The 20,985-nt window shown below is 42.9% G+C and overlaps 1 protein-coding gene across 8 annotated transcripts in view; it reads right to left on the bottom strand.

Moving 5' to 3' along the window:
* The window catches only part of Fgd4 (FYVE, RhoGEF and PH domain containing 4), a 146,190-nt gene that overhangs the window by 30,984 nt on the left and 94,221 nt on the right, over nucleotides 1-20,985 (bottom strand). For all 8 annotated transcript variants that reach the window (XR_007589158.1, XM_050125134.1, XM_050125141.1 and 5 more), the window contains 4 exons: nucleotides 15,273-15,780; nucleotides 6,316-6,405; nucleotides 3,953-4,098; nucleotides 3,412-3,568 (listed from right to left, as the gene is read on the bottom strand). Coding sequence is in view for 7 of the 8 variants with exons in the window: in XM_050125134.1 (XP_049981091.1) it covers nucleotides 3,412-3,568; nucleotides 3,953-4,098; nucleotides 6,316-6,405; nucleotides 15,273-15,780 (901 nt within the window). In the remaining variant the exon portion in view is untranslated. The remainder of the gene's footprint in view (nucleotides 1-3,411; nucleotides 3,569-3,952; nucleotides 4,099-6,315; nucleotides 6,406-15,272; nucleotides 15,781-20,985) is intronic.

Consider the following 20,985-nt stretch of genomic DNA (forward strand, 5'->3'; position numbering starts at 1 on the left):
TACATATTCATTCTTATTTTGGGTATTCTACTTTATTCAGTATATCTGTTTTTGCCAGTACCATATGGTTTTTATTACTATAGTGTAATGTGTCTCTGTAATTGTAATTGTGTATAGTGTAATTGTAATCTGCAATAGTGATTCCTCCTAAATTATTCTTTTTGTTCTGGATTGCTTCAGCTCTATGGGGTCTTCTGTGGTTCCATATGAATTTTAGAATTTAGAATTTTTGTATTTGTGAAAAATATTGTGGGAACTGTAGTAATCTATAAATTGCTTTTGGTATGATGGTCATTTTCAAAATATTACTTCTACCTTCCATTAAGAATTAAAGGTCTGGGCTGGAGAGATGGCTCAGTGGTTAAGAGCATTGCCTGCTCTTCCCAAGGTCCTGAGTTCAATTACCAGCAACCACATGGTGGCTCACAACCATCTGTAATGAGGTCTGGTGCCCTCTTCTGGCCTGCAGACATACACACAGACAGAATATTGTATACATAATAAATAAATAAATAAATAAATATTTTTTTTAAAAAAAAAGAATTAAAGGTCTTTCTGTGTCTGGCGTGTTTCTCAGTCTCTTTCTCCAGAGATTTGAAGTTTTAACTGTGGAGGTCTTTCACCTCCTTGGTTAAACTTACTTCTAGGGATTTATTCATGTATGTTGATAGATTCTAGTATCTCTAAGCTAAAGCCACCTTGATCACAGTGAATAATCTTGATACATTTATAAGTATTCTATTGAAGATATTTTTTCTACTTATGTTTATCATGGGTTAAGGGCAACAATTGACAAACTGGACCTTCATAAAATTATAAACAACCTCTGTGCAGCTAGGAAACAAAACAACGACAAGGGAGCCCACAGGGTGGTGGATAATCTTTGGTAAGTAAACATCGGATAGAGGGGTAATATTCAGATTATATGAAGAACTGTGGAAAAACGGACTCAGTATTGGGCCTGGGATCTAAGCAGCGTTCTCTAAAGAAGAAATAAAGACAGCAAGGAAACATCTCAAAAAATGTTCATCATGCCTAGTAATTATGGAACTGAGCAAGCAGAATGCTTCAGATCAACAAAATAACGAACCGCAGAGGCTAGAGAAGATGAAGGGAAATGGGTACTCTCATTCACCATTGGTGGGACTGTACACTGCTGCAGCCACTCTCAAAATCAGGGTGGAGAATTCTTTAAAAATTAAAAACAAATCTACCATATGATCCAGCTACACCGTGTTCCTTGGCATATGCCCAAAGGACTCACTCCACAGATACCTGCTCAGCTGAATTCATTGCATTCTATTCACAAAAACTAGGAAGTAGAAACAACTGAAATGCTCTTCAGCTGAAGACTGGACAGTGAGAATGTGGTACATCTATCTGCACAATGGAGTACCATTCAGCTCTAAAGAAAAATGAAATTTTTAGGTAAACAGTTGGAAGCAGAAAATATTGTATTGAGTGATGTAACCCAGACCCAGAAGACACCCAGCACACCACATGTTCTCTCACTTGTGGTTCCTCATCTCCAGATGTGAGCACATAACTGGAATAACTGCAGAAGTCAGGAAGGTGAAAAGGGACCATGGGGTTGGGAGAGCGGATAGCAGGATGGAGATGATATGAGGGGAGACATGGGGAAATGGGGAGGGGCTTTAACGGAGAGAGTGGAGGATACCAACAGAAAAGGACAGACAACACTAAAGAGTTTCGAAAACTCAAAAGAAATTACATTTTGTGTTTTCCTAAAAGTATATGTATACATATATGCATACAGTTTTAATGAGGTCATGACATGGCGTGCTAATGCTCCCTGCAAGAGCTATTTGGTAAATATACTCTTTACCAAAGCCTTCAGCACCAGGCATGAGAAACCTCCTTTTGGGTTGTAGGTTGGATGAGTCCAAGAGACTCCCAAACCTTATGGATGACTGCTGCTGATATTGCTTGCCTTCTTGAATTTGGGGGTGGGTTCTTATTGCTGAAGATACCACATAATTTAGACACAGGACTCAGTGGAATTAGGATGGATCTGACCTAAGGGCATTCCCTCTGTGGGTTAGCCTTCATGGTACTACACTGGTAATACACGGTACACTGTGGACTAGCTGACATGCTATGCAATCTGGTGTGGGTGGGGAGGCTCTCAATAGTCCTACCCAGGTGTGATACCTACGAACCACACAAATGACTAGCATGGTAGGATGTCCTCAGAGGTCCAATAGAGGTAATCATATCTTGGAGATAACCAATAGTTGTCTGATTGGACCCGAGGTCTGATTACCAGGTGGAAATGTAGCCAAATACTCATGGCTAGTGCTATCTGGATCTTGGAGGAGAACCCACTACTGCCACTTATTAAAGCAGTCCAAATCCTAACTGCATCCTGAATACCTACCTGATAACCACACAGAAGTGTAGCTCTCACCCATGATCAAGAAAGTTTCTCTTTGTAGCAGATGGAAACCATTACAGAACCGGAGGTAGAGGCCCAGCCCCAGTGGCTCTATCTCCAGTACAATCTCTTAGCTAAGGCTAAGGGAACATCACTGAAGAGGGAGTGGAGTGAGTGCAAGAGTCAGAGAATCACGAAGTCTTCGGGAAGACCGAGTCTCCTAGAAATGACAGGGATGCTTCATCCATGAAACCTCAACAAGACTTGAACAATAGACACGCTGAAGTGGACGGAGGTGAGTGTCCAGAGCCTACGTCTAGGTCAAGAACTATAGGCAACTAATGGCTGCTGAGAGAGCCGGATTTGGTCTTTTCCAGGAGTGAGGTCATAATTGGTGTTTCAGTACCAAGTGGTCAGCCCTGAAAACATGTGTCAACTAGTAACACTTGGTGGATGGAGCAGGGTGTGTGCGCACATGTGGTGTGTGTACATGTGTTTGTGCAGTGTATGTGTCGGGAGGTTGTGGAGGTGTGTGTCAGGTGTGTGAGTGTGGTGGGTGCATGCGTGTGGTGTGTGCACGTGTTTGTGTGGTGCATGTGTGTGGTGTGTGTATGGGGTGCGTGTATGTGGTGTATGTGTGTGGGGTGTGTGTATGCATTTATACAGACACACGTGACAATGACAGTTAAAGAAGTGGCAATAGATTTGAGAGGGAGTAAGAGGAACATAGAAGGGGAAAGGAGAAATGTTGTAAGTAATTATTTCAAATAAAAATGCTGTAAGTATATTTTAACTGAAAAGTTTAAAAGCAATGCACACCGAGTGTTTTCAAGCACTTAGCAGGTGGTACACACTCAATAACTGGTCTAACTGTGCAGATACTGTCTGCAAAATTTTAGAATGGATTTTGGCTTAGCTTCTCGGAAAAATACTTTCATCTCAATTTGAGATCTTGAAGACCATATAATTTCTCAGGAATAATTAACTTGTGAGCAGGGAGGAAAGTGGACTATTACCTGAATCTCCTCCGTCACCGCCTTGAACTGGGGAACACGCTCCGTCATGTTCTTAACCAGCTCCACCGCATTATCAAAGCCTTTGACATACTCTCCGTACATCTTCAGGAACGGAGCCAACTTTTGCAGGATGTCTCCAATTCTGGGAGTAGTTTCCCTATATTAAATATAAAAAGGTCATTAAAGATTCTTATAGAATGAGGAAATCTGTAGGCCTGCAGAGAGAGCAAGCACTCTGTATGATCTATTCTAACACTAGCAAGAACACATCTTTCAGATGGGAGCTTCGGAATCGCAGAAAGAGACTATGGTCGGAATTGCCGATCACGCCTGGTCCTGTCTTCACTAGTCAGGGTACTGTTTAGAGAACAGATGCAAACGCCTATTCCAAGAAACCCAAGAATACAGTCCAGTCTCTATAGGAAGACCTGGCACCATACTAACTGTCATATTAGCAGCGTGTGGTGTGTCTGTTCTACTGTAAAAGCTGAAGAGCGGCACCCTGCATGCATGTCTCAGGCACAGCACTCCTGATTCTTACCATTCTTGCATCCGCTTCTCCAGCTCCGGCAACAGAAATTTACTGTGGAAGGCATTTATTGACGAAATGTTAGAAAATATTTTATTCACCATCTCTGCAGGAAATGAGCCTCGGTTAGCTTCTTCTAACAGTTTGCAATAAAATACCTGAATAAAAGATAAAGCAAATGTTACTTAGCTTTCTTGGTTATCTGATTTTCACTGTGGCAGGTCTGCACTGGGCTCGAAACGACACCTCGTTGAATAAATGGGGAAGTTTGTGGCTTAAGAAATCAATCACTCCTTGAAAGGTAGGAGGAAATGCATGCTTTGATTTTGAAGAATTTTAAATGTGAATTAGGGAGAGTTAATGAAATGAGGTTGTCACTGAGGTTACAGATCTCTGGGGTCTTGAATAGGATGCTTAGAAGAAGCAATGCTTTGCTGACCGCAGAGTACCTGAGTTGAACCTGGCCACCCATGTGTTATTTATTTAACTTTTCCTATAGGATGATGGTAAGGTCCATAGTTAATAGAGCTTTTCTGTACCAGCGAATTTCCAACTGACAGGAATTTACACCTCTCATCTATGGCTGTAATTAGGGATGTGAAAAGGTTATGGGTACAGTGTGATAGCGTTCCCTTACTATGATTGGACGACATCTATAGCAGCTATACAGCTCTGATGGTGTGTGATGGTGTTAACTGTCAACTTGGCAGGCCCTGGGCATGTCTTTGGGTAATCATCTTGATTGCATTAACTGAGATGGGAAACCTGCCCATGTGGGTGGTGGCATTCCTGGCTGGGGTCTTGGACTCCGTGGGGAGAGGTGCTGAGCAGCACAGCACACTAGCCGCTCTCTGCTTCTAGACTACGATACAGTGTGACCAGTTTTATCAAGCTCGGGTCCTCTTGGCCTTCCCTGTCTGATGGGCTGTGCCCTGGCCTTGAACTGTAAGTCGAAAGGAACTCTTTCTTCCTTAGTTTGTTAAAGGTAACTACGGTGTGGTGGTTGCGGCCATCGCTCACTTCCTGCTGATACTCTATGTATCTTGAAAGGGGAGGATAGGGAACTTAACTCCCATAGTAGAAGTGGGGTTTAATATCTGGACAATGAGAGAACAAAAACAACAACAACAACCTTTAGTTCTCATATTTTAATTTGTTTTTAAATAGATAATAATACATGATAACCTGAGCACTTATCTGTGTCCTCAGGGATCTCCTGCACACTGTAACGTGTACCTGGAAGATAATTGACAAAACAGAGTCTTCAACTTTTAGCTACACTATGCTAGGGCTACAGTACTCCTTAACTGCCATTTTGTTAAAACCAGGCAGAAGAAAGTCTCTTCCTTCATGATGCCCAAATGATTATTAATTTTCTTTACTATTGGGAGGCAAAACATACTACAAAATTATCTCCTTATAGACTAGCAGATGGGGTGCCATATAATCAACAGATTAAGGCATGTAAAATGTTGGCAAAAGTCGTCAAATTAAGTTGACATTAAAGAAAAATAACAACTTGCCTAGAAGAAAAGACCTCTTTTCACCATGGAGCGCTTGCTTACTCGTTCCGAGACTGCATTCCCATGTGGAAGAAAAGCCATCTTAAAGGCTCAGATGCCCCGGCTTGATTCGGTCTCACAGGGAAGTTCATTGACACCAATAATCTGAACTACAACACCACTGTTGCACAGAATACAAATGTAAAGTGGTTTCACAAAATCCAAACAATGGTTGACCCTGGAAGCCAGCGATAAGGTGTGACTAGGACCCTGTGTTCCCTCAACATCCCAGTTTACCAGTGGCAAAAAAGGAGAACAAAACAACAAACCCTCAAACACGGCCACTTCCTCTCTTAGCAAGAGATGCCTGCTGTAGTGGGTGACCCACTACTGTGGGACCACAGAGCATTCTGAAGCCAGCCTGATGCACTTAGGAACTCTCTAAGTGTACGGAAGAGGCTGTAGATAATTAAAGTACAAACTGTGGTACAGCAGACCCAGTATGCAACCAATACAACTGGATGACCAGCCAGCTTCCACACGAGGCTGAACAGTGGGCTTCCAAAGCCTTGGCATGACACAGTGCCAAGACAGCTGCGCCACTGAAGGAACCCTTGAGTCTGCTTAAAAGTTAACATGGCCTCCCAAGAATACAACAAATGGTCAAGACAGAACGAAGTTTGACATTATGGAACATAGTCATTCTGTGACTTGCATACAGAAACATCTTATGAGCTGCAAATATCTTTTAGTCAGCAAGTTTATCAGTGAGGCGGTGAACATTTCCTTAGAGCATGTAGCTTTCACTACCCAAACCAGTCAGGACCACACTGCAGTTCCTGAAATGTTCCCATCCCCAGGGCAAACTGTTACCTGATCTAAGAGGTTGAGCCGGCTGACGTATGCTCTTTCTGTAAGCAAAAGCTCACTGGCTATTTTGTGAAGTTTCTGCTCATTAGTCTCCTAAAAAAAAATCAGATATTTGCACATAAGAAAAGGAAGCTAGACATTTTCCTTAAGTAACAAACACCAAATGAGAAAGCTCCATCAAAGCAGTTTTCCCTAATGTTTCAGGGATATCTGAGCACAAGCAGACGGGGCGATCTGATCTGAACAGAACTGCTGTGACATCTGTGCCTGGCAACACCGCTGTCACCGCTGGCAACAACACTGTCTGTCTTCCTGAATTTGGGATTACAGGTGGTCACCACATGCACTCATGGGTTCTGGGGAATCTGAACTCTAGTCTTCTGCTTGCTTAGCAAGTGCTGAGCCATTTTCCTGGCCCCTCACACTATTTAAAAAATAATTCAGCAGATTTATTTTGCTAAAATAAAGTATTTTTCATGGGTCATAAAACACGCTGACAGGTTACAGTGTTTATTATTGACATGAAATGAGGTTGTCACTGAGGTCACAGATCTCTGGAGTCTTAAATAGGATGCTTAGAAGAAGCAATGCTTTGCTGACCGCAGAGTACCTGAGCTGAACCTGGCCAAGTATGAACACATTGAACACATGTCATACTCGGCAGAGCCCATGGGGTGGCAGCAGTACTTAGCGAAGTCTGTAATCACCTCTTCCACTGGCAGCAAGGTTAATCACTTAGATTTGTGTTCTCAGAACAAGCAGGAGGTATCTTATGGTACAGGTGAGGGTTAGACTAATGGAGCGTTGGTTTAGGTTCCTCCACATGTTAACATCTAAAGAGCGATTACATGTTAATGTAATCGCCGACTCTGAGTTATGTGCTAAACATGGTTGTATCTTTCATAATTTGATTTGTTTGTGTTTTTCTGAGACGGTCTCTCTATGCAGTCTGGCTGGCTGTCCTGAACTTGCCATGTATATATCAAGGCGGCTGAGAGCCCACACAGATCTGCCTGCCTCTGACTTCAGTGCTGGGATTAAAGACGTGTCAGTATGCCTCAGTCTCTGTCATCTTTTTAGCTATAAAACAGGCACAATTTTTATTCTTGCTTTACAGGCCATGTACACACAACAAAAACACTGAGCTGAAGATGGCTGGGTCACACAGTTAAAAAGTCATGACATCAATTCCAGTCATATGATATAAGCAAAGAACACAGGCACAAACTGACTGCTAACAAAACCTGCTCTAACACAGAATGTTGTAGCTATGGTGCATTTTAATATATATTTTATTTTTCCCCAAAGAAATTCCAGCTGACACAGACTTTTTAAGAGCATTTTAATAATCATCAGGTATATAAAATCTATAAATTTTAATGGAAAAATAGTTTCCAATTTAAAAGATTATTTTCTAAAACACACCTATTGCTGATTTACAAAGAAATGTTATATCTACCCAGACGGGGCTCTGTGATATTTATCATATATTATGACAGATCTAAGAAAATTTTCCTATATGTTTCCAAGACAGATTACAAATAACCCCCCTCCACACCTCTGACCTGGAGCTGGCCAAGCCCAAGAGTAGACCCCAATGAGCCTCTTCATTTGGAAGGTGTCCTGTGCTGTCCATACCAGCAAAGACAAAATGCCAGCGAGAACTTGAAGAGAAAGGCATAACTTTCCTTTCTGTCTATTAGCAACCGTGCCTGCTCAAAGGTCCCTCCCGACCACGTGGAAGATCCCAGCTTGGAGAACATCTGTTCAGCTTGGAGAACATCTGTGCAGCTGAACACAGGCTTCCTGCAAGCCAACGTTACCCTAGAGGGCAGGCTTGACCTCCTCTCTGGTCCCCGCCTTACACATCTGTCTTTAATTTTTGTGACATTCCATACGGGAAACCAGTGACCAGAAGCATTTCCTTCCCTTAGTTCTGGAAACCACTCAAGTTAACCAACCTTGAGGAGGGCGTCTTGTGAATTCGTTTATAGCAGATGGCCAGAAGCCCAGGTTGAGTTTATGGTTTGCAATTTAAGTGAAGCATGTGGGTCTTGGAGACTGAGCCCTCAACAGGAAGCTTAGAGCAAGTGTCTGAAGTAACTAAATTCAAGGTCACAGCATTTTTCCGCACTGCTGACTGCTGCTCCCTGCTAGGAAGAGAGCCTTGCGTGGGGCTTACAGAAGTGACCTGTGTTCTGTGAGTATGGGAGAAATTGATGTTAATCTGAGTTGATGCTTCCTTTTATGTTACCGGGCTTAATTAAATTTATGTGTAAATAAGGAAGTGGCTATATGTTGTCTAATTTTTTGTGGTACTTTTGATGGAACTCTCAAACATACCAGGCAAGTAATCTTACTGAGCCACATCTCCAGACTGAAATAGGTTTAGTTTCATTGACATATTGGGTCTAGCCTGATTTTTTTTAACATAGGATATTTAAATAAGTAGCTACAGTTTGTTAACATTTGCAAATTCAGAATTATCTGAGCTCTTTCTTCCTTGCCCTTAACCTTTCACTGAGAAACCTTCTGTACAGTGAGCCTTGGAAACAATAACGGCTACCTAACACTGATTCAATAAACAACCCAATTTCCTCCTAGAGGAGCAGGCTTGCCATTTCAAGATAACTAACAAATAAGCACGAGTCTAAATAATTTTAAAATATAGTAAATTATATGAAGAAGCACCCCATATTACCTCTTCTGAAGGTAAAAGGATTTTGCTTCTTTAAAGATTTTTTTTACATAATTGTGACTGTGTGTGCGTTTGCGTGATTAGATATGTGTGCCTGTGCACACTAACACAGAAGTCACATGACAGTTCAAGGATCCTTGCCCATTTTTCACCTATGCTGTTGAGGCAGAGTCTCTTCCTGAACACAGGACTCTTATTTTCTTAGTTAGGCTGAAAGCCAGGAAGAGCCATTGATCCCGTCTCAGTCCCCACTCAGAGCTGGGGCCATAGCCTTGCACGGGGAGCTGGGCCTTTTCGTGGGCACTGAGATCTGAACTCTGGTCCACTCTAGATTACTGGGCTCTTTCCAGTTCAGCCGATTCCTTAGACACTAAACTGCTGGGCTGCCTCTCCAGTCCATCTGATTGCTTAAAAAAAAAAAAAAAACCAAACCCCGTCCCCCTCCCCCCAAAGCCCCAAATCTTCTTACAGCCTACTTAGGAGGCTCTTGACTGTCGTCCTATCTGGGAAGATCACTGAGCTTCCAGGCAGTCCAGGCTAGAGAGAGCCTCTGCTTGGGAAAACCAGCCTCCCTACAGCAGCGCAGCAATCTCAACAAACCAGAACAAAAACACCACCACCTAAGTGTCATGTGACTACACTCATATACTGAAAGTTGATTCTCCAAATAAAAATATATTTCAATGAAACCACCATAATAAAAAAGTTCCCCCTTTACAGCAATAGAATATGTATGTAAATTTCTTTCGGCCTACAATGCCATCTCAGCAATTTCCACATCCCTTCATGTACTTCTCTCTCCATGGTTAGTCCCCCGTTACTCGCTGCTACGGCTTTGCTTTGTTGCAATGGATGAGTGGTTGAAATTACGCTTCTTAGCTCTTCAGTATATGAACTCTCATGAGATTTCATTTTAAGCAGGAAAAACTCATTTTAAATTGTTGCTCACAAATTACAAATTTGCTGCAGTTTGTCCCATCTCCCATATACTCATTTGGGCTTACTTAACACGTGTATGCAAAAGATTCATGTTAACCACCAGGCGCTTATGGGAATGAGTGAAATGATTCTCTGTTCTGGGGAATTCCTACCCACGTTGGCTGTTCATTATTTAAATTCCTCCACATCAAAAGAGGGGGTGGCTTTGTATAGACACATCTCAGAATTACTTGAGACCCGTTCTTTCATAAAAATTGGCATCGATGTAGGAAATAAACATTGTGTTCTCTAATTCAAGTGGTGCTTCAGTTTCAATGCATCATTTCAGTGCCTTCACAAATAACAGTCTTACACAACTGCGAAACCCATGACTGAACCTGTTAGATATCAACAATGGTATAACAGCGGCACTTCTCTGTGGGAGTAGCCAATAATCTTCTAATTGGACTTAAGGGAGGATTTGTGGCTAGTGTTGTAGACAGGCCAAACACCCCGGCTGGTGACCTGAGAGGAGAACTTACTGCTGCCATTTTCCCAAACAAACATAGTTTCTGACTGAATTCTGAACGCCCATCTTTATACCCACAGATAAGTATAAACCTTACCCATCATCAAAGATCCACATCTAGTCATAATGCAGAGAAGAGGGGACTGCAGGGTGTCCACCCCCAACTGACATATCTGCGGTGAAACTCTGACACCTAACGCTCAGGAACAAGTGTGAAAGACGACGAAAGTAAGATGCCCGGGACAATGCTGTTAGGTAGTGTTCCCTAGGCTTGACAGAAAATACTCCTATGGAATCTCAACAGTATGGTCACCTGAACAAGACCACCACAATGACAACAGCAGTTGATGTGCCAACATGGACAAGGGAGATTTCGCATGGTCTTACCCCTAGCTGCAGATCTACAGGTTGTCAGAGTCTGCTTAGACAGGGAGAATTAGTTTCATCTTGGGATGGGCTCCCATATAGGTTGTACAATCCCTAGTGGTAAGCCTCTAGACCCATGCACAGAAGAGAAGAGCCACATAGCTCTGTAGGTGTGTGTACATGCATTTAAATACACATACATAGATGCTAGTGACAAGAATAATCAAAACAGACCATGGATTTTGGAGGGAATGATAAGGGGGGGCTAAGGGGAGACATGGGTAAGAATCATATAAAGTTCTTTTAAAAACCCACAAAATTACAAATTTATTTTTATTTGTGATCCACCTTGTTTCCAAGATGAGGTATTCACTTTCCACAGAGGTATCCATACCGAGAAAATACCTCGAGTCTGTTCCTGCGTACCGGATCATGGTGCAGGCCTTCTTTCTGTTCCCTCAGACACATACAACTGATGCTTTCAAGACCCCATCTTCCTCTTTCCTGCACAAACCAGATCTTCTAGCACACCGTGACCTCAGCTGATCCTTCCAAATTTCTGCCTTATTTCAGTGTTCAGCTGAGCCCACGTTGGCCTCTGCTCCCTCTGGCTCTTATCGCCGAGCTACAGACTCTGACCAGCTTTCCATACCCGTATCTCAGGCCCTCAGCAAGGCTGGGAGGCTGCTGATGGGCTCTGCTCTCTGTGCCCAAATCCTTCAGGAGCACGGTCACAAGTTGTCATAACAGCTAACCATCTTACTCACTGCCCTCTGGTTCCTCTTTAACATACCCAGTGGGGCCCCCATGGGATACCTTTCACCTGGATAAAGCAAGGCCCAACCTTAGAGCCAGCCACCTTTATGCCACGGTCCATCAGTACTCAGTTATATAGCTTGTCACAGACGTCTGCTAATAGCACTGAATTTATCCTCACTTACTGTCTTAATCACTGTTCTGTCCTGTGAAGAGACATTGTGACCAAGGCAACTCTTAAAAAAGAAAGCATTTAATTGAGGGCATGCTTATAGTTTTAGAGAGTTAGTTCTTGATCATCATAACAGGAATAGACAGGCATGGCGGTAGAGCAGTAGCTGAGAGCTTTATATCCTGATCAGAGAGACATTGGGCTTTTGGAACCCCAAGCCCCACCCCCGTGACACATCTCCTCCAACAAGACCTCATCTCCTAATAATTCTACTCCCTGGCCACTAAGCACTCAAATATATACTTTCAAATAAATTCAAGACTATGGGGTCATTCTCGTTCAAACTGCCAGAGTTTGCATTCTAAATCTCAGTTATATCTTTATCCCTCCCTTTCCTCTTCAGCTCATGATAAGGCAGGTGAGGCCCACTGCACGTCTAGGAAGATGACTCAACAGATAAAATGCTTGCCATACAAGTTGAGAACCAGTGTTCAGATCCTTGCCCCAGAAACCACATAGAGCCATGGAAGTTCATGTGTTTATGCAATTCCGGGGGCTCTGTGAGTTGGCAGAGGCAGGGGAATGCTCAGAAGCCTAAGCAATAGGCCCAACAGTTTATAATTAATATAAATCTAAGTTTATAATTAATATAATCAATATAGTAATATAAGCCTCTGTGCATTTATTTGGGACTGAATGGCTGCAGGACCAGGTAGGATGAAAACTTCTGTCTACACTAGGCCAGTCAGGTGTCTTAGGCAGGCAAGGTGGAATAAACGCAACACATCTTTACATAATTAAACAAATGCAGCATAAACAAAGTAACACACCTTTACACAGTTAAAGTAATATTCTGCAACATAAACAAATGTAGTAATCTTTGCCCAGTTAAAATAATATTCCACCACATTTGCCATTGCTTTTCATCTTCCCACTGCTGGTGGGCATTTGGGAAACATCCACTGAGGACAGGAGGGGAGTCTGGCTGCCATCCTCAGGGTTAATCTGTTTAGCCTGGCCGGCTAGCCAGGCATTCCTTCCCACCCTGCTGCACCATGGGTGGCCTGAAGCCTCCTGCTCAGGGGAAGAGAACTACCTTTCTGGACAGAGAAGGGCTCTTCCTTCATCAAGGGTATACAGGCAGGTGTGCTACCCACTAGAACTTACAAACCAGCTCTCAGGAATATGGCCATCAGGTTGAATATTTGTTTAAATGAGATCTATCTGAAATTCTTCATCCACTCATCTAAAGACAGAGCAATTAGTTTTTCAGTTGTGTGCATGATGAATTTTAAAATCTTCCATTATATCTTAAAAATTCATCACATTAGAAAGTCCAAGAAGCATTGGACGATCTGAAGGTCACCAAGGGAATTTTATCACACATAACTACAAAGAATTACTACGTTATTGCAGAAAAGGGCTCTGTGATCATGCAGTTTATATCCCTTAGCTACACAGTTTTATTGGCTTGTCCAATCATGAGCCAGAAGGAGTATTATTACTTCTTCCTGGTCCAAACTGCTTACTCCACAATATTCTACTAAAAAATTTAAAAAGAACTTTTTTATTCCTAATTGTGCTAAAATACACAAAATAACAAAATTAACAAAATACACTATCCCTATACTATTGACATATTGCATTCTGAGATAATGAAACAACGTGGCAAGTCGCAGAGAAGGAGGGTAACACACTACACCTGCTGTATTGGTGGTGTTTGGATCAACAGCTTACCCCACACCACACACGCCATCCACTGACTCTCAGGGAAAGGCCCTGTGTTACTCTATGCTTCATTAGCTTTGCAAAAAAAAAAAAAAGTTGCTTTGTCCTATTCTGCTGTATTTGTTTCTATCTTATTTCTAGATTCCTGTTTGTATTCTAGTGACAACCAGAAAGTAAGGGTATGAATTTGTCTGGGTAGAGAAAGAGGGATGATCTGAGAGAAACAGGAGGAGAAAGAATAATCAGAATATATTGTATGAAAGATATCTATTTCCAAGAAAGAAAAGAAAGAAAAAGAAAATTGCATTCTCTCTCTCAAGACAAGTAAAAGTCATCTAAGAATATGCAGCTACAACAGAGCAGAACACAACGTAGAAGTAGCTAGGAACCAACCGCAGAAGCCACCAGCAAAGTTCCGGGATAGGGGCTGCACTTGCTGCATCACAGCGATCCTTGAGGATGCCACCTCAACTGTGAAAGACAACGTGTGTCTGCCCGTCTCTTCCTGTCAACTGTGAGAGACAAGGTGTTTCTGCCTGTCTCTTCCTGTCACTATTTCTCATGTGCAGAAACACCAGTCCTGCCGACTGATGAACAAGGAGAGTCCCTTTGCTGTGCTGTGTTTCTTTGCTTTTCGGACAATGGTGTGAAGCATGAGTCACTTTCTCCCACCCAATTGTTCCGAATTATAACCCTCGTTGATCGCACTGACACTACTGTTCTAAATACAACCACCAGTCAGTACGTTAACATTTTAGAACCGCCCTTTACTTAAGAGTGTCTGCTGATGCTAGGGTATATAAGCATAGATTTTCAGAAACAGATTTAAGATTTGGATTTTCTATTTGATGATGTTCCTACAGTTGTCAAAGTTTTGGTTTTATTGAGTATAATCAATGAGGAAGACTGAGGGAAAGAACTCTAGCTCATTTGCAGAGGAATACAGAGCATGTTAGAGACTAGGGGAATTCAGAATGAGACTTACACGACACCTTTGCTACAAGATGTCCAAAGCATGGCAGCCATGTAATTAAAACCCAAAGTAAGGTACGGAAATAAACAAGACCAAAACAAATCTATAGCTAGAATCATAACAAAATACCTATGAATTAATGCACGAGCCAGAAGTAGTCTCAAGATTTTCTGGTTCTGTTTGATCAATAATATTCTTTTTCATTCTTAAAAAAGATTTTCTTAAAAGTTTGATAAAATACAGCTAGCAAGATTTCTTATCTGATGTGAGCTCAGCGCCACTGGGTCGCCCCAGCAACCTGAGCTATTTATTGCGCACACACGGAAGCAGTCAGAGGGCTACATGTGAGCCCGTGTTTCACTGTAAGGGATCCGTCTCAGATCACTCTCGTCTCCTGGCGCTGGGCCACTTTCCTACAGTCCCACTCTTGTCTAGGGTGACACCCCTGGCTGTGGCAGCTAGTATTTCCTTCATTTTCCTATTTAGGCTTGTGGTTTTTACATCACAGAAACAATACTGATCTATGGCACCGAAATCTAGAGTCACAAAGAACATCTGCCTCCCAAGTGGAAACAACGTGGTCGCTGTGGTTTGTCTACAATACAACCATGCTTTTAGAAATCACAACAGAGCGACCAAAAGAAGCCACACAGGAAGAAAAAGGGAAACACTTCTGAGACGGGGTAGAACCCAGTAGCTCCCAGAGCTTGCAAATGGTTCATCTGCTGGTGTGGATAACCCGAGTCACGCACGCATTTCCCAGGTGCTGTGAAACAGCCTGGACCGGAACACACTAGGCCATGCTTCCCCTTCTGCTTACCTTCATTTCAGGGTGCTGGTCCAACTTATCCAGTTCCATGGTGTTCACGCCATTCTCCTTCTCTGGTAGCTCAGCTTCCATCCCTGACCCTCCTCCTTTGGAGGGCAGCCCTAAGTCAGCACCCCGAGTCCGGCGGCTGCTGTCAGAGGCATCTTCATCATGGCTTTTGGTTATGGATGACACAGAATCTGTGGCAGTTTCATTTCCTTCTCCGTTCACCAAGTGTGTGTCAGGAGAGGTCTCAGCACTTTGAACAGCAGCCTCTGGGTTCCTCACAGTCACTTTCCCATGCTCACATTCCGCCCGACTTTGTGCAGCCACCACACCGTTGGCCAAACCACCGTGCTGGCCCTGAGTCTGATCTGTATTGTTTTCCTGCTTCTGTGGAGAGTGCTGGGTTAGGAATTTCCGTGGAGGTGTGGAGGTCAATCCATGCTGTCCCGGAGTCTGAGGAATATTTAGGTTCACTGTAGAATCTTTTTGCAAATCGATGTAACTTGACAAAGCACTATAAGATAAAATAGAAAAAGAAACATCGGCATGAAAAGTTTTAGCATGAAGACAGGTCAATTCCAGGTGAAAAGAGACGACTCTTATTCATGGTGGTTTTGGAAACACGGATCCGTGGGACATGAGTCGCATTTAAACAAGAAAGGGGGGAAGGCTGGAGGTGGCTCAGCTGTCAGTGGCTGGCTCACAACAAAAGCAGACTGAATGAACCTGAGCATTTCTTTCCTGGTTAGAGCATTCCCGTGAGCCGTTTACTAGTACAACTCATTCAGTAAAGACTGAGATAAAAGAATATTTGTTTCATGAGGATACCTGTTCCCAAGATCTTTACTTCTTAATCATTTCTGCAAACAAGCATAGACATTTATGGTTTATAAACTTGTTATAAACCCAAGTTGGTTTGATTTGGAAAGCAGAAACATTTTTAAACCTTTATTATACATAATAAATAGGATAGTAGCTGCCAGCTGATATCTTTAATTTTGCTCCTGATCTCTCCAATCCAGTCCTTACAAATCAGATCCTTAAGCATGCAAGAGTCCACAAATGTATCCAGAAAACCTGTAAGATTAGCTTCTCTAGCTCCTGCATCTCCCATCTCCTGGTACAGCCTTCCCCTAACTGTGGCCTTGCCCCTCTGTAGTTCTCCATTTGTGTGCACATTAGGGTCAGTGCCCTGCTCGTCTCTGCCCAGCACATCTTCCCCCAGACACTGGTAAAGTGCACTCCTCCCTCTGTCACTCAGGCCTTTTGAGAACCCTTTCTTGGTTGGTCTCTCTAAGCAGTACACTTCATCCCTTCCTCTAATCTTCTTTCAGTCATTTTTAAGCCCTTATTACTGTTGATAGTCTACATAATCTTGATAGTACTAACTGGACAATGGAACCTCACTCCCAATACATAATTATGTTCCTATGAGAATATTTGTACAGCAATTTGCTGTTGGCAATGCCAGAGGAGCAGCGAGTTGTAGTTGAAGTTCCTGGTATCAGCGCACCAGAAGGGACTCTGATGGGTCCATCTCGTTTAGGCAAGGTGACACAGGACTGCAGACCCTGGAATGCCTTTTGCTTCTGCTGTGTCTTTACATGTTTGCTGCGGCTTTCCTTCTCTGGTATCTAGCATGGTGTGCGTGGACCTGGGGAGAGCTCCGCTGCCTGTGATAGAGTGTGATTATCGCTTGAAACATCCCATCCTACTGGGCATTGTTACTGTGGATTGTCAAGAAGATGACCCCTCCTTAGCTGTACTGTCTAATTTGATATTAATAATGATAGCCTATACAGAGTTTTGATGAATGAAAATAAAAACAGGGACATGTTTCACAGCCAGGGCCTGTGAGTCTCGCCCAAGGAGCTGCATGGATTGTAGCTCAAGTTAATGACCAACAGTTAAATCCCAACAGGCTAGCTAGTTTAAATTCTTTTCACCTTAATGTCGGGAGATGTGTTCACAGGTCTCAGAATGCATCACAGCTGAAACAAAGCTTCAAAAATAACCAAGTTAGACTAAGATGTTTTTGTTAAATACCTTTGAGGTGGAAAAGCCAAGGAGACAATCTAAAGTCTTAGAAAGGCACATGGTTGAATGAGGAACACTGTAAGGTCAGGGAACAAGAACAAAGCAGCCCAATTATTACTGGCTGACTACTCTCCTTGTTACGTTTGGCTGATGACCAAAGTCCTTATACCCATTTCTGCCCTCAAACATCAACGAATGGTTATGCACCCTAAAGATTTTAAGTAGAGTTGACTGATCCTTTTTCATATATAAAAGTTTAGGTTTGTGAGTGCTTTAAGATTCCTTGTAAGAGCCGGGTGGTGGTGACGCACGCCTTTAATCCCAGCACTCGGGAGGCAGAGGCAGGCGGATCTGTGTGAGTTCTAGGCCAGCCTGATCTACAAGAGCTAGTTCCAGGACAGGCTCCAAAGCTACAGAGAAACCCTGTCTGGAAAAAAAAAAAAAGATTCCTTATAAGATTACCTTTCAAGGTAAGTAATAAAGTAATTGGCCCTTTCTTTGTAACTGCAAACTGTAGCCTGCCAGTAAAAGACCTGACAAAAACATCTTGCTTGCTACACGGTTAGTCTACAACAAATTGCTTGGGTATGAATGCATGTGGGTTCTTGGGATAATTTGTTCTCACCTGTAATATACAAAATGTTTAATCATGTAAGGGAGATGAAAAATATGTTTTTACCTATAATCACTCACTTAAAAATGGGATGCAACTGTTTTGATTCTTGTACTGCCTGGAAGACTCTGTTGGGAGTACAAAAGCTGTAAAACAACATGAGAGAGAGAAAAGAGATAATAAAGAGAGAGAATAGGGGGCAGGAGAGATGGCTCAGAGGTTAAGAGCACTGGCTGCTCTTCCAGAGGTCCTGAGTTGAATTCCCAGCAACCACATGGTGGCTCACAGCCATCTGTAATTTGATCTGGCTCCCTATTCTGGCCTGCAGACTGAACACTGTGTAATAATAAATAAATAATTTTAAGGAAAAAGAGAGAGAGAGAGAATAAAGAAGGAGACCATCAAGAGAATTTGTGCGTACCTTTTTTCCCTAACCCACCTCAGACAGAAAAGTCTAGTCTCACTGACTCTGTGACTTCCTATCAAAGTTCTACGCTGCTAGAGGCTGGTCCAAGACAACAGTAACATTTTAACCTATACTTTTAACCTACAAAATAAGAGAAGAAACATAAACTCAAAACTATAGTCTGAGACATTTCTATGACATAAATAAAAAGAAACTGAAACAAACTAACATGCTATGAGAACGAACATGGTCTTGTCTGGTTCCAGCTTTTCTCCTACAACTTAGCTTGATGTGTGAAGAGTTCAACAAAGTCTAATAGATTCGAGATTACTGTGATGATTCTGTGCAATGATACAGCAGACAGCATTGGCGAAGTATCCACTAAGTGCCTCAGACTATGCTAGCCCTTACACTGGTTATGGGGTTTTATTCTTACAATAATTCCTAGAGAGGGGCCCACAAACAGAGGACTCTATATGTGGAAAGATTCCTTCATACAGCCAGTGTCACCTGGCTACCAAGTGGTAAAACCAGAATTCAAGCTAAGAAGTCCGGCTCTAAATCTCATCACCTTTGCCCCACGTTACAAGGAAAGATTTCAGATGGACTGAGGAGCAGGTGAATAAGCTGCCAACAAAAATCTAAGACTGATTAGCATCTTCAGTACAGGTGGAACCTGGGTGATGAAGGAAAGATACTTTAGAGAGTGTTGAGATGTACTGTCACCTCCTTCCATCCCGAGCACCCCAACCTGTCACTGCTGCTGCGGACTGAGGAACGGAAGAATCGAATAGTGACAGTTAGCAACAAAGAAAGGAACCAGAAAAAGAATATGGTCCAAGTCCAACACCAGGGCCACAATAATAAGAGAAGGGAAAACATTTCAGAAGGAGAAATGCTTATACATAAAATGTTGGAAGTGGTCAGTCTACCTAAGTGTGGCACATTCTACTGCAGTTGTCTTCGATACATAGTGTATATTGAGTCTTTATAATTTGTGAGAAAGTCCTCAGAGATGAGCCAAGCTGTCCAGTTTCTGTCGTCTTCGAAAGGAATGCCAGGGGAAACATTCAGCAATCTACTACAGTAAGTGACGTCAAAGGTACATTGGTACCAGGAGCAATAAGCTGGGGAGGGGAAAGCAGTAGTTAAACTAGTTCTCAGGAGACCCTGGAGCCTGTGGAAGCCCAGCAAGTGTGTGTAGGGGTGGGGTAGGGAGTGAAGTTAGCCATGCAGTGTGCTTGGGAGAGCCCAGCGCTTGTCTGTGGGAAAACGTTATTTTTTAAAATCGTGAGGTTTTTCTAAGCTAAAAAAGAGTATTTTTTTTTTCTTATTCCAGGAGAAAGAAAAATGTGAGAAAAAGAAAGCCACAGCAAAAAAGAAAATAAAGTAACATTTACTGGCTCCAAATCATTCCACTTAACAGAATGGTATTACTTTCATCCAAGTGAAACTATGACACTCAGCTAGCTGGTCCTTTAAAAAGCATTTATTACTGGTGTGTGTGTGTGTGTGTGTGTGACAGAGAGAGAGAGAGAGAGAGAGAGAGAGAGAGAGAGAGAGAGAGAGAGAGCGCGCATGCATGGACTATGGAGCACTGTGGATGTCAGGGAACAATGTTTGGGAGTTGGTTCTCTCTTTCTGGCCCGAGTTTTCAGGGACTGAGCTCAGGTGGTCAGGCGTGCAAGGCGAGCGCTACTCCTGCTGAGCCACTTCACTGGTCTTCATCTACAGCCCCAAACAGCAATGACATGTGGCCCTGCAAGGTCCCCCTGGCTTCTTTCTGTGGTTATTCAGAACCCAGTGGCCTCCTTTTGTTCCACCAGATAGTAGGCTGTGACAACAGGGGTCGGAACTGAAAAGCAGCTTGAAGGCTTGTGGGCATTGGCCTGCAGGTGAGGTAAGAATAGGATATTGGAGAGGCGAGCGGACCTATGGAAGTTCAAGGCCAGTTCAGTCTACTGCGTGAGTTCCAGGATAGCCAGGACTACACAGAGAAACCCTGTCTAGAAAACAGAAACAGCAGGATAATGGGCTGAGTATTAACAGCTGCCTTTGCTTCAGTACAGCTCGCTATCAGTACGGAAAGTGAGGAAATGGTCTTCTTATTACTACATAGCGAGAAAGGAAGAAGCAACTGAGGGAAGTGAAACAAGGTTCCCGCCCTGCTGTGGAGACCACGGAGAGTTACACTGCACACCTTTCTGACATCTGCCTTCAAACCTCATGTGGAGGCCTGAAATATGAGCCTATTTCCACGTGGACTAAAGTCAGAGAGTTTCTAGTTCTTTCAAGGTTACTGTGCTTCTACCTCAGACAAAGGTCCCAGGTAGTTGTAAAGCAGGGAGATCTGCCACCTCTAGATTATTGTCAGCAGGTGTGGCTAATTGCCAGGCCACGTGCTCCAGGAATAGAGAAGTAGACGTGTTCCTACCTCACACAAAAGTCTAAGGATCCAACCAAGTTCCAGTTCCCTTTATGGAGATCCCACCCAGGGAGTGGCTAGCCTACAGAATGTTTTGGTCTGAGGCACGAGCATGACTCGGTGGCTTGTTTTGTTCTAGCAACACAATGTTTAACTATGAATGGAGCCCGTACTTTCAATTGGTGCGTTCATTTCCTTGTATAATGCTAATGCAGCCTTTTGCCTAGTCCTACCTTTT

The sequence above is a fragment of the Alexandromys fortis genome, unplaced genomic scaffold (genome assembly GCF_014885135.2).
Source record: "Alexandromys fortis isolate MF-2015 unplaced genomic scaffold, M_Fortis_MF-2015_v1.1 scaffold_239, whole genome shotgun sequence".
Classification (NCBI taxonomy): domain Eukaryota; kingdom Metazoa; phylum Chordata; class Mammalia; order Rodentia; family Cricetidae; genus Alexandromys; species Alexandromys fortis.